The 13,978-nt window shown below is 31.6% G+C and overlaps 3 protein-coding genes across 5 annotated transcripts; 2 read left to right on the top strand and 1 right to left on the bottom strand.

Annotated features, from left to right (window-relative positions):
• The first annotated feature begins 880 nt into the window (after positions 1–880).
• On the top strand, positions 881–2,653 carry LOC101493852 (SPX domain-containing protein 2-like). Of its 2 annotated transcripts, XM_004501265.4 has the most exons (4): positions 884–1,244; positions 1,686–1,815; positions 1,965–2,329; positions 2,405–2,653. In XM_004501265.4, the coding sequence occupies exons 1-4, from the start codon at positions 1,002–1,004 to the stop codon at positions 2,420–2,422; spliced, it is 756 nt and encodes a 251-aa protein (XP_004501322.1). In that variant the 5' UTR covers positions 884–1,001; the 3' UTR covers positions 2,423–2,653. The 2 variants fall into 2 exon arrangements, with proteins under 2 accessions (XP_012571556.1, XP_004501322.1); XM_012716102.3 differs by lacking the exon at positions 2,405–2,653 and having other exon boundaries at positions 881–1,244; positions 1,965–2,344.
• LOC101494181 (protein BUNDLE SHEATH DEFECTIVE 2, chloroplastic-like) lies at positions 2,608–5,110 on the bottom strand. Its single transcript, XM_004501266.4, has 4 exons — positions 4,803–5,110; positions 4,670–4,736; positions 4,468–4,564; positions 2,608–2,892 (listed from the first exon to the last, which is right to left on the bottom strand). Exons 1-4 carry the CDS (start codon positions 4,995–4,997, stop codon positions 2,814–2,816), a joined length of 438 nt encoding a protein of 145 aa, XP_004501323.1. The 5' UTR covers positions 4,998–5,110; the 3' UTR covers positions 2,608–2,813.
• A 2,666-nt stretch (positions 5,111–7,776) lies between these two features.
• Positions 7,777–13,764, top strand: LOC101492886 (DEAD-box ATP-dependent RNA helicase 15-like). Of its 2 annotated transcripts, none has more exons than XM_012716189.3 (12): positions 7,777–8,014; positions 8,127–8,245; positions 8,372–8,472; positions 9,382–9,554; positions 9,642–9,873; positions 9,974–10,092; positions 10,633–10,689; positions 10,783–10,967; positions 11,665–11,809; positions 11,907–11,990; positions 12,063–12,126; positions 13,444–13,764. In XM_012716189.3, the coding sequence occupies exons 2-12, from the start codon at positions 8,133–8,135 to the stop codon at positions 13,452–13,454; spliced, it is 1,284 nt and encodes a 427-aa protein (XP_012571643.1). In that variant the 5' UTR covers positions 7,777–8,014; positions 8,127–8,132; the 3' UTR covers positions 13,455–13,764. The 2 variants fall into 2 exon arrangements, with proteins under 2 accessions (XP_012571643.1, XP_073224658.1); XM_073368557.1 differs by having other exon boundaries at positions 7,786–7,898.
• The last annotated feature ends 214 nt before the right edge of the window (positions 13,765–13,978 follow it).

Below are 13,978 nucleotides of genomic sequence, written 5' to 3' on the forward strand. Positions count from 1 at the left end.
TTAAGAGGATTAAATTAGATGTGACATCTTTTTACTCCTTGGATTTTGAGACACGAGTTGTACAATTCGATCGTCTTAAAATTCATATTTTAAGATAATTATTCAAATCAAACAAGTTTTTTTATGTTCGTCAAAATTATTTTTTTTAAGTAACAAAATACAATTTATTTAAAAGCAATCAACGCATTCACATTTTTTTACCAAGAACTACGTAGCTTTGATTTCTCCATCGCACCGGGAGATACGTAGGAGCAAGACCACACTCTTGTCAAGCACACTAATAAAAACTTTCTTTTTTTCCTTTCTTTTTTAACACACTTTTATCTCAAAAAATCACATTTATAAAAAACAATTTATATTCATATTTAATAATAAAGAAAAATAAATATATTTAAGTTGATATAATTTTGCACAATTAATTAAAGGTAACCGTATTTTAACGGATGTCGTAGGGTGCTAATACCTTCCCTACGCATAATCGACTCCCGAACTCAAAATCTGGTTTCAAAGAGACCATTTTCATTTTTAAGGGTTTCCCAATATTTTCCCTATTTTAAAATAAATTTTGGTGGCGACTCCATTGAATTCGATGAAAACTCGAAATTTTAGGCCGCGACAGATAACAATGCATATTATAAATCATTACGGTGCATTCTATGACCATGGCATTATCCAAGCACCATGGAGTGGCACTAGGTTGGTTCAACAGAATATTCTAAATCTAACAAGACAAAAAACAAAATAACAGAATAGTATACAATTATTATATATCTATATATTATATTATATTATATTATATTATATTATATTATATTATATTATATTATATTATATTATAAAATCGGTGAAACCAATGCATGTTTTGAACATAGAACAATATTAGCTCCTAATTTATTCGGTTTAAATACACTTCACTTCTCTCCATTTGGCCACTAATAGTAATTAACAAACATTGATCACCTTCTTGTGTAAAAAGCGAGGAACATATCCTTAACATTGCCATGAAATTCTGGAAGATCTTGAAGAAGTTGATCGAGCAGACCCTGCCCGAATGGCGTGACAAGTTCTTGTCTTACAAAATCTTGAAGAAACAATTGAAGGTTATGTGTCCCAAAGATGCTCAAACTCCTCTCGGGTTGGACGTTGACCAGGTCAACCACTTTCTTTACCTATTGGAGGTCGAAATTGATAAGTTCAATGTTTTCTTTGTTAACAAGGAAGAGGAATACGTCATCAAATGGAAGGTAAGATAAGATTATAGGTAGCCTATTTGTGTATTTGAAAAAAATAATTTCTAACACCCTTTGGGTATGAAGGGTATGTATATATAAAGAGAAAAATAAGATGTTAGGAAAACAATCCGATTCAAAAGAAATAACACACAAGGTTTAATTACAGAGCTCGATTAATTGTGTCTATGTCGCTGACACTGTAGTTCCTTTCAATTATTCAAATTGATAGTTACAAATTATAACTTGCATTTAAATCCAATAGTCATGTTTCTTTTCATTCTAACTTATATAGCAAAATGAGAAAGTGTGATTTTTTCCAAAATTACGGTAGCAGACTGTGATTCTACTAAATTCATTGTCCATTCACACATGCACTTAAGTGGAATGATGGATGGTTTCAATTAATGCTTTGTACTTTTCAAGACCAGTAGTTGGTGTTTGTGTTGCATGCAGGAGTTGCAAGACAGGGTTGGCAGAGCCATGGATTATTCAGATGTGGAGTTGATGTCATTAGGAAGAGAAATAGTGGATTTTCATGGAGAGATGGTTTTGTTAATGAACTATAGTGCACTTAACTACACAGGCATGAGTAGTTTAACTGTTAGACTTGTGTTTCTTAATTCATTTAAAAGAAAAATTTATTAGATTATATATATGCTGATGTGTAGGAATAATTACTCATAAACCATGCCTTCTCATACAATATATTGCGGAAACTTAATGTTTATGCAGGTCTAGTGAAGATAATAAAGAAACATGATAAGCGAACCGGTGCACTACTCCGCTTGCCTTTTATCCAAGAAGTGCTGAACCAACCCTTTTTCGAAACTGATGTGCTTAATGTCCTCGTTAAGGAGTGTGAGATGATACTAAGCATTCTTTTCACCAAGAATGATGGAGCTTCTTGTCCAAGCTCATCAACTAGTGAGGAACAAGGGTGTGGCTCCAAGTCCAATATGATTGTTGATGAAAATAAAGAGAAGCTGATGCATGTTCCTAAAGAACTTTCTGAAATTGAAAATATGGAGAATGCATTCATCAAGCTAACTTTATCAGCATTGCAAACATTAGAAGAAATTCGAGGTCGAAGCTCGACGGTAAGCATTTTCTAATTAGTCTTTGCAATTTTGCAAGGTGATTGAAAACAACTCATGTTTGCAGAATTTTTGCAGCTCAAATGCAAAGAGTAAAATATCAGGTGAAGCTTGTGGAGACAAAAGGAAAAAGTAGCATGTGATGGATCCTGTATCTGAAGCTACTCAGTTTACTGATAAAGTATATATATGTAATGTTGTTCTTAGTAGTCCTTAGAAGTAAATTAATGTTCTGCCATTTTATGAAGTATGTAATAATGAATTAATATTTGATATATGAATTGAACTAAAAAGCAATACATTAAAACATTTATGTTTCCTCAAGCATCAGTATGATGGTGTCCTGCATGTTTTTGTTTATTTGTTTTCTAGAAACCACTATGGCTACAAGTGAACTACGAATTACGAAACAGAAAATTTAAAGAGTGGAAAGTATTTGAAGCAACAACATATATGCATATATGTACTGAACTGGTTGGCACCCTCCCTACTGATCATAAGTGCTCATGAAGCCACCAACAAAGCCAGCTCCATTGCAATTGCCACATAACATCTCCTTCCTACCTCTGGAGGAAAAAAATTAAGAAGAATATTATAAGGCTTCATGCCTTTCTTCATTCTATCTCCACTATAAATAATTAATACATGAACAATTACAGGCATTTACAAATATTGTATAGTCTGATTTTGTTAGTCTCAATTAGGTTGTTTTTGTGGAATTAATCTCTAATTAACAACATTGTGGAATCCAATATGAAAACAAATGGTTATTTTTGGAGTTAATATGTTATTTTGTCCTTGAATTTGTGATCATCTGTCAACTTTGTCTCTAAATTTTTTGAAATAGTTAAATCGTCCCTCAATTTGCATCATATCTATCAAATGAATCCCTCCTACGTATGCAGGGACCAATTTGATAATGAAATTTGGCATCATCAAAATTTAGAAAATTCAGCCAAAAAACTTATATCTTCATAAAAAAAATCCATCTTCTCCATTTCTTTCTCATCAATCAACCTAATCATAAGCTCCAACAACATCAAAGCCCTAAATAAAAATCTCAAATCTTCAATATCTTTCATCAAGAGGGAAAATCAGATTTGAAAAAGTTGATGGGGTTCTTTCTCAAATAAAGAAACCCTTTCTAACACGTTCCACATCAAGAAAGTTTCAAACTTTTTCCCAGGTTGGACGGCCCATTGACCGAAGCAATTCCCTAAGGAACAAGCTTCTTAGTGATCACCAGGTAACCCTCATTCACATTCCCAATGACCCATCTTCTGTTAGTAATTTTGTGGAAGATAGTGATGTAAGTTTTCAAAGGGTATCTTTTGATGATAATGACAAATGACAATATTCTTGAATAGGAAAAACAAAAATCCAAACTTTTTAAAATCAGATCTAACTCGTTATTATTAATGATGATTATGAGAGGAAATTGGTGGTGGTGTCTACTATGTCAAAAGTGACAAATGTATGATCTCAGAAGTTGGAAAAGAAAGAACTCCATCAACTTTTTCAAATTTGATTTTCTTTTCCTTGATTGATGAAAGATGATGAAATTTTTGAGTTATTTATTTGGGGAATTGATGTTGTTGGAGTTTATTGTTAGGTTGATTGATGAGAGAGAATGGAGGAGATGAATTTTCATGAAATTCTGGATTTTTTTATGATTTTTTTTTGGATTTTTGATGATGTCAAGTTTTATTATCAAATTCGGGATTTTGAATTTGATGGTGTGACAAACACATCAGCCTTAACGTCTGAATTTAATAGAGGATTCATTTGACACCACTTGCAAAATTCCCTTCTTCAAGTATGAACTAGAAAAAGTTGAGCTAGACATTAATTAGGAGAGTGCAAGGCTTCTATATTCAAGAAGTTTGCATTCACAAAGCTAGATTAGCCAGTAGGTTTTCAACATTATTCTTTTGTTTTAATCCGAGGAATAGGCTATAGTAACTCAAAGGTTTGTCGGGAAGGTAAGTAAAATCCAACAAAAAACTGTTCTAGACAATATTTAAACTAAATTTTTTTCAAATGATTCGCCGTTAACTGAAGTTTATTAACAACTCGCCTAATAAATAGTTTTTTTTTTATCATTTAATAGAATTCAATGCACATAAAATATAGGTACCCACCCGCAAAGCCAACAGGAGTCACCAGCTTTAAACTGTCCATTGAAAATATCAACAGAGTTCACTCCACTACCTTTGCATTGAGAGCACAGAACAGCCCCTGTTATTAATTATACACAAACATAAGTGCATTTTCTCTCGTTATGATTACCACAAATACAAGAACCATGGTAGAACAGTTTACACATTAGAGCAGAGGTCTTACCGTTTCCATCACAATCAGCACAAATCACACTATTTGGTTTTGTGTTTCGTTGGTTACCATTTGTACCCTACATAAATAAAAGCTTGTATATTATTCAAACTTAAATATGCTAAAGTATAAACTATAGATTTACCTTTGCAGTGACAAGGCAATATTTATGAGCAGGAGGAGGGCCTTGGAATTGGAACACATAATTGAGCCTCAAATGTTTTCGATTTGTATTTGAACGGCTTTCTAATTCAATGCCGATGCTTAAACATTTTAAAGTTTGAACAGGAAATTTTTTAGCACCAAGACGTGAAGGTGTTGGGCACAACGTAGAAACCATTGGAAATTAAAAGGATAATTAACCACACTATTTGTTCAAGCTAGGTATTGTAATATGTTGCTAAATGCTAATGGACACTGGACACTAAGGTTTAGATATTTTTTTATTGGTCAAGATATTTTTCCTATCTGATAAGAATGGATTTCATTTTGTCATCAGCTTCTCTACCCCTTGGGCCCGCTTTTAACGTCATATTTCATATTTGTATCAAGTTATCGGATTCATAGCTCACTTAACTTTAATTCTATAAGTTTTATTTAAAAATTGTGATAAATTTTTGTAAATATTATTAATATTTTAAAATATAAAAAATTAAATTATTTACTTAAAATTAAATAAATGATTAAATTGAGAGAAAAATTTAAATATTATTTAAAATTAAATTAAAGAAGTATAAGAACAATTGTGACTTACTTTTACATTTTATTCGGCTAAGAAAACATTCTACTAAAAAAAAATCTATGCATAATTCATACAAATGTTATACCTCATAGTTAACAATTTGTTGTTAACAATTGAATTATACCTTATAGCAAACAATTGAGTTTAGAGTAAGTACGAGATAAACAATTGTTGAAGCTATAGTATAGTAGGTGAATAGAAAAGTCGCCGAGGGCAACAACGTCAAATCTTTTTTGGTCAGTTCTTATATTTGGTAGTTATAACTCAAATAGTGTTTAAATATGATAGATAATTTGGCATTGTGAAACATTTACTTTGTCACTATTATATATAAAAATAACTACTTTCACAATAATTAAAAAAATTAGTTAAGTATAATTAATATATAAAACATAATTTAAATTTATCAAATTGTTTATTTGAATACCAAATATTAAATTTTTTATATTAAATATTTTCTATTAAAGTAAGGGAATATTAACAATACTAATATTAAATAAATGAAAAGAATAAAATTTTTACTTTTAATAATAATTAAAATTGAGATTTTTTGCTTATAATAATAACTTAAAAAAATAGTTTTTTTCGATGATATTTGAATTGAACAAAGAGATAAATGGATAAATATGATAAAGAGGAAAACATAATAGGGCAACATAAAGGATCACAAACACGAGCATAGTTGAGTGACAATAGCTAGGGTGCAATTTTTAGTTGGCCAAATCATGGTCGATGGGAGTTAGACTTAAGCATTTATTATATGAATGGTTATAGAAATAATCATTTAACTCATCAATCAACCAAGAGAATGCTCCCATAGATTAAATATGCTGAATGATAGACAGATACAAATCAGAAATGAGTACACCGGTGACCAAGATTTTAAGAAAATTCATAACTTTTAGTAATAATTTATAATAGTTTTCAACTCAACATTAAATTTAGTTATAAAACCACAATTAAATAGATGTTGTTTTACTCTAAAAGATAATTAACACAGTCATTTAATAAGATATAAAGAGAAATCGATCAAGATTTAAATTCAAACTCTATTAAAAACAATTGTTCATTAATTTTTTTTCCTTTTCATCAACTGTTTTTAACAAAAAAAAAATTATATCACTCAATAGAGATGGCAAAATAGATAAATTGGATGAATATGAATATAGATTATGATAAATAGATGAAAATAATTAATTGATCCATTTACAATCCACTACAAATTATTTAAAAAAAAATTCAATTCAATCCATCCATTAAGAATAAAAACCATCCAATTCATTCATCATCACATTTTAATGTATGGATATCCATCTAATCCACATAATAATTTTTTTAATATTATAATAAATTATATACTTACAATAATAATAATAATAATGGTTTTTATTTATTGTATAAATAAATAAATAATGATTTTTATTATTAATAAAGTTAATTAATTTAAAAAACTACTTTTTTTAAAACATTAATAAAACTGTTTTTATATATTATTTTTAAATATAAATCTGTTTTTAAAATATTAAAATAAAATACTGAAAATGACTGTTTTTAAATATTTTAAAAAGTTATGTAAAAAACATTTTTTTATATTATTTCTAAAAGCCAGTTTATTATTATTATTATTTAAATAGATAATTAATTTATTAATTAAATAATATACATTATGGTTGCATAAGGTACTCCGACAATTATCACGACTGCGGCTCACGCGGTCACCAACCACCATCCTATTTAAATCAATAATCGATGAATTACTATTATTTTAAAAAATAAATTATGTTATTTATTTTCACAAAAAATTTCTGTTTTTTTATTATGAAAATCTGTTTTTTTTAATTGAGAAAACAAATTTTTTTTAATAACATTTTGTTTCATAATAAAGATTAAATTATTATTTAAATAGAATAAAGATATTAATAATAAAAATTATGTTTGTTCTAAAAGAAGTTTTTAAAATAATACATTTTAAATAAGTATTTTGTAGAATAAATTAAACTTTTTTTTGAAATTTATTAGTTTTAAAACAATTTTTTAAACAGTTTTATAATAAAAAATATTTATTTGAAATAAATCTATAACATTTTTATATATATAATATAATCTATTGGATTTTATTAAATAAACTAAGTTGTTGATTGATTTTTGAAAAAAGATTGGATGAGTTGGAAAAAAAGTTGGAAGAGTTGGATTCGTCCATAATTTTAAATAGATATATTGAATTTAATCAATTAAAATATATGTGAGGTAGTTAATTGATTAAATGGATTTATAATTGAATTAACGATGGATAATTAGATAAAATTTTCACCACTATACCGCTCAGCTGAAATTTGAATGAATGTTATTTTATTTTTAATAAAAAGAGCAATCGCGTAAGCGATAGATAAAATAGGAAAGAGGTCGGTGGCATAATATAAAGGGCACCCAATCCTTATTATCAATTTGTCACTCGGTTGTTCACTCACCGGCATCGCTATTCATTTATCTACCGCGGAGGTTTCACTCTCAGTTTATTTTCCCCAAATTGTTTTTCGTCTAACAAATTTACGTTGCAGACTTTCTCCAAACCCTAACCCTAACCCCAACCTTCCCTTCCATCCTTCATTTCGCAGGTAGAATACTCTATTTTGCTTTTATGCTAAAACCCTAGCTTAATTTCTCGGATCTGTGTTTCACAATAATTTACTTCAAGGCTTAACGCAATTAACACCGTGAAAATCGCAGATAATTATGGGAGAACCTAAAGATGAAGCCTACGAGGAAGAGCTTCTCGACTACGAGGAAGAAGATGACAAAGCTCCCGACTCCATCGGAGCTAAAGTCAACGGCGAAGTCACCAAGAAGTAAGTTGTCGCATGTTTCTTGCGACAGTGATTAGTTACCATTTCTTAGTACCAATTCGAGTTCAATCCACTGTGTGAAGGTTTAAAACATAAATCAACAATTTTTGTTTCCTCTTTTTATTGCAGGGGCTATGTCGGAATCCACAGTTCAGGATTTAGAGATTTTCTTCTGAAACCAGAGCTTCTTCGGGCTATTGTCGACTCGGGATTTGAACATCCTTCTGAAGGCAAATTATTAAATTACATCCATCTATATTTATATTTGTTCAGTTTAACTAATTAACTGTACTTTTACTTCTGTAATTTTTTATCCTCAAGATTTTTTAAGTTTTAAGTACTATGTTTAATAGTTAACTGTCTCTGTCATATAGATTTTTCTACCTAATATACTTAACTTCTCATTATGCATCCAAATAGTTGAATGCTTTTGATTAATGTGGGGAATGAAATAATGATGAGAAGTTAAATAAGTTACAAGTTTTGATAAAAAGTGCTTTTGTTAGCAGGTGCGATTAGGGTTTGAAGATAAAAAGTATTTTTTTAAATATTTTGATGAAACTTTTGTTTATGGAATTGTGAGCTTTTAATAAGTGGTGGAGGGGCTTAATTGTAGAATTGGAGAACTAAATTCATATATAGTACAGTGACTAAAAGTATGATTAAGCCTGTTTACTATTCTTGTAGGCTGCAGATAATGGGATGAGGGGTACTGTCTATTCAGAAAATTCAATAGTTTTTTAAATTATATGTTACGCTGAATTATTCTTGTTTTATCTTTTATTCAATTGTTACTTTTCCCTTGTTTTGCCCTTACTCCTTCACTCTTTTTCTTTGGGAGATTCTGACTTGGAGGTTTTTAATAGAATAATTAACTATACATCTTGCATGCCTGACTGTTTTCATCCATTCTTATCTAGTTTTTGTTGAATGCTATGCTGTTTATTCATATAAATGGCCAGTTAACTGAACTCACTTTTGTTTAACACTTACTTTACAGGTAATACATCTATCACAATCCTGTTCTGGAGAACTAACATGCTTTGTTAACGCCTATCAAATCAAATTAAAAGTATCAGAATGGTTTATTTTACTTACTGTTGGTTCCTTCCGGCCTTTTTTATTTGCTTCATCATCAGTGCAACATGAGTGTATACCTCAAGCAATCCTTGGAATGGATGTACTGTGTCAAGCTAAATCTGGAATGGGAAAGACTGCTGTCTTTGTTCTCTCGACTTTGCAGCAGATTGATCCTGTTCCAGGTCAAGTTTCTGCACTTGTTCTGTGTCATACAAGAGAACTAGCTTACCAGGTATATGTTGGGGCCTCAGTATAAGAAAGTTATGAAACCCATCATTCTAGATTATTTAATTTAAAATGTGCAACCTTTTCCTTTCAGATATGCCATGAGTTTGAGAGGTTTAGTACCTACTTATCCGATCTCAAGGTTGCTGTCTTTTATGGTGGAGTCAACATCAAAGTTCACAAGGATCTGTTGAAAAATGAGTGCCCTCATATTGTTGTTGGAACTCCTGGAAGAGTGCTAGCATTGGCTAGGGATAAGGATCTTTCTTTGAAGAATGTTAGACATTTCGTTTTAGATGAATGTGATAAGATGCTCGAATCACTGGGTATGTGATGAGTAGTCATTCTTCTCTGAAGTCAAATTTTACCATTGGTCTTATTTTATTTTCCATATATTTTTTATTGTTCTTATAATGCTTCTTGCAGACATGAGGAAAGATGTTCAAGACATTTTCAAGTTGACTCCCCATGATAAACAAGTTATGATGTTTTCAGCAACACTCAACAAGGAAATCCGACCAGTCTGCAAAAAGTTTATGCAAGATGTAATGTCTCATGGCCAGTACTATTTGAATTGGAAGTCTCTTTTTCATACTGCCCATACTCCTCGAGAGATTTTTAGTTGTTTTGAATGCCGTGGTTTCGTCGATCTTTACTTCTGACAGGGTTTCTGTTTGTGTGGTGCTTTTTATTTGTCCCATTTTTACTGTACACCTAGCTGGTGAGGTGCAGTGGGGTTGGCACTCGATTGGAGTGGAAGATTTGGACAGGATTTTTAGTAATGCTTCTGACTGTGGAAGCTTGTTTTGTCTCTAATATATGCTAGTGTCGGGTGTGGGGTTTTTATTGTGTTGGTTATTTTTTTTTCCTTTGAAGAGTAGTGGGAGGTCTTTTTTTTGGGTGCAAGTGTCAAATGTCCGTCGCACTTGCTTGGCGGTGACTAAAAAAAGTTTTTGCAAGGAGACAAAACATGTGGACAAGAACTGTGATTCAGGGGATCTGCATCCATCATTCTTTTCGTTGTGAATTCCATTAGCTTGAGGAAGGACCCTAATATGATTTACTGTCAACTCTGTTCCTTTCAGCCTATGGAAATCTATGTTGATGATGAAGCCAAGTTAACCCTTCATGGACTTGTGCAGGTAGGCTTTTTGTAAGTTACATTTTTTTTTTTGAAAATTTTCCTTCTTAAAATGTCTGATCTGTATGGTTTACCTTATTGTCTGTTGTGGCAGCACTACATCAAGTTGAAAGAGGAGGAGAAAAACCGCAAGTTAAATGATCTTCTCGATGCGCTAGACTTCAACCAAGTTGTTATCTTTGTGAAAAGCGTTAGTAGAGCAGCCGAGCTTGACAAACTACTTGTAGAATGCAACTTTCCATCTATATGCATTCATTCTGGCATGTCCCAGGAGGAAAGGTTTGTTTTATGAGATGTCAGCAGATGCTGAGGAATCTTTTTCATTCCTGTTGGGAGATCCAAATGGCCAGATTTTGTTTGTTTTGTTATGTGCTTTTTTCGAACAATTTTGGGGTTTTGTGTGGATTTCAGCAGAAATGCATTGGCTGTCACTAGGTTCACTAATCTGTAGCTCGTTATAATGGTGCAGAATGGAGGTGCCATTGCCTGTTCAATTAGAATTATTATGTACTTGCTTGTAGAATTTACCTCTTATCTAAACATTTTAAGAGTTCTTTGACTGTATCTGTAATAGTATATTTAAAATCCTAATAGCACACTTGTGTGAGGTTTTTTTAATAAGAGATTTGTTCAATGCTATGGCATTGCTGAGGAACAAGGGTTTTCTGTGTAGTAGTGCAGTGCCTTAGCGAAGACCATTTTCTATCTGACAGAAAAAATTCATATTTGGAATTTTTTTATTGTTTGCATGACAAAGGAAGTACTGGGAAGGAGTGCTGCTTTGGGTGCCTCTATTTGTTTACTACTGAATTGTTTATTGACAACTCTGTTCTGTTGAAGTGGGTTCATTATACTGATTTGCTGCTGTTTTGTTGTTGTCTTTTTTATCCTAGTTAACTGTCACTCTGTTGTAGTGAAGTGGTTATGTGAATAGTTGACATTTGTGTATGATCTTCAATTATTTTATTTTTTGAAGGTTAAAGCGTTATAAAGGTTTCAAGGAGGGGCATACAAGGATTCTTGTTGCAACGGATTTGGTTGGTAGGGGGATTGACATTGAGCGTGTCAATATTGTTATAAACTATGACATGCCTGATTCTGCAGACACTTACTTGCACAGGGTATAATTGAAAATATCATTATCTTTCACTTCGCATTTATTTTTCATCACAATTTTACTTTAGGGTAGTCTGAATCTTTTGGAGGGATTTTGTACAGGTTGGGCGAGCTGGAAGATTTGGTACCAAAGGCCTTGCGATCACATTTGTTTCGTGTTCTTCTGATGTTGATGTTCTCAACAATGTAGGGACTTACTTTGTTGTCCTTATTTTATTGTCCATTAGTGTTTCTAATTATGTTTGGTGTGATTTCCAGGTTCAGTCAAGGTTTGAGGTAGATATAAAACAGCTTCCTGAGCAGATTGATACCTCTACCTACAGTAAGTGCTTTTTCATTCATTGATTTTAATTCCTATAAATGTTTGTAGAACTGAAGTTGGATTATGATTTAGAAAATTAGTTTAAAAAATGATTAAAATTGGAGAAGGGAAAAATGATTATTAATTAAAGTGGCACTAATGGCCATTTTAATTATTCCTCGAGGTTACACGGTAAAACTCTTACCAAGGTGAGCACCTCATGGACAAAGAAATAAGAATTTTGAATTCATTTCCAATTCAGTTGTTTTGATGTAGGATCATAATTTAGAATTAAAATTATGAAGTTAATTGAAGAATGTATAATAATTAAATGTATTCCAATTATCATAAAAGCTTGAAGTTGAAAAATAATGTATTTTCAATTCCTTATGTCATTGAATAACCTAGTCTTAGGAATAAAATTCTACTGCAATCTTTTTTTCGATCACTAGTTTATCAAGTATGTCTGGAGAAAGATATTTCGCAAGTTTATATCATTGTTGTCAGCATATTCTGATAGGATACTGGATATTGGGCTAAGGCCTAATGGTTGGGCTGAATAGAGAAATAAGAGTAAGTTAGAATATCCCTTGATTTCAGGGAATTTCTGTATAAGAGAGAGGAAGGGGAAGTTAGGAAGTCATCCAGAAAAGTTGTTAGAAACAGTTGGGAGAGATTCTCTCTGTTTTAGGAGCTTAGCTCTGGTTTATCATTTCAGTTTCTGTTTTCATCCATTGTAGAGCTTCAAGCTCACTGTTTAATCTTCAATAATATATAGTTTACATTCTTGAAATTCTGGGTTCTATCATAACCAGAATCGTTTTATAAAATAAAAAAATAAAGCAAGATAAGCAGTTTGTTTTCTGGGTTTGGCACATTTAAATTTCCAGATGTAGAACTGGCAATGGATTGATGATGGAGCTACTTATTTTGTAGTTCCATGGAATCAATATATGGAGTTATGATCCTGATTTTAAAATATTATACAGCCAATAATGATTATTATGAATGCCTCTTTGGATTGTCTTTCGGGTTTATTTTATCGTGTTAAGGCCTCAGTGTTGTCAAATAGTGGCAATCGCAGTGCCATGGAGGATTGTGGTGGCGGTCAATAGTAATGCAACTTCTGTCCTTGGATTTTAAAATGACTACACGGCCAAGAATGGTCTGATCTTACAGGCTAAAAAAACTGAGGGACGAAAGTTGCATAATTAATTTGATTGCTATTTGCTAATTCTAGAGATCTTCTGCTTTCTACTGTCACAAGAGGGCTTTATTTTTTGTTTGTGTCGATGTCTAGTTTCTTCTACTTCTGACTTGTTTACCAACCATGTGTAGTGCCGTCATAGTGGAAGCTGTTTCTGGAAAACGCATAAGCTGTTTGGATGGTGCGAGTACCCTCATCTTCTGAAATAGTGGCTCAGTTTTTTGAAAAGTGCAGCTGATGCCAGGTCGTGTTATGGAGACTCGGCCACTGTACCGATGATCGGCATTAGATATTCCATACGATAGCTTACATGTTGCTTCCATTTACTTGATTGTGTTGTACCTGTCATTTTTATTATTGTGTTTGCGTTAACATGTTGATACTGTTGTTGAATTGGTATCCCTATAATTTAATTGGTTGATGCCGAATAGCATGCTGGTTTTGCTGCTCAAGTTTTTGGTTTCTGTTACTTTAACCGTAGCTTTATGTCCATTTTTATTTTTGGTTATATTATTTCTCGTGGAAATGGTCTGCATTTTAAGCTTGTAATGTCGACCCAAAAAGAACATGTATTTAACTTGATTTTTATCAATGGAAAGCATTTTAATCAAACTAGTATGACGAATTTTTGTCTATATTTTAGGAATGTGAACTTCTGATACCATC

This window comes from Cicer arietinum, chromosome 5 (genome assembly GCF_000331145.2).
Source record: "Cicer arietinum cultivar CDC Frontier isolate Library 1 chromosome 5, Cicar.CDCFrontier_v2.0, whole genome shotgun sequence".
NCBI classification, from domain to species: Eukaryota; Viridiplantae; Streptophyta; class Magnoliopsida; order Fabales; family Fabaceae; genus Cicer; species Cicer arietinum.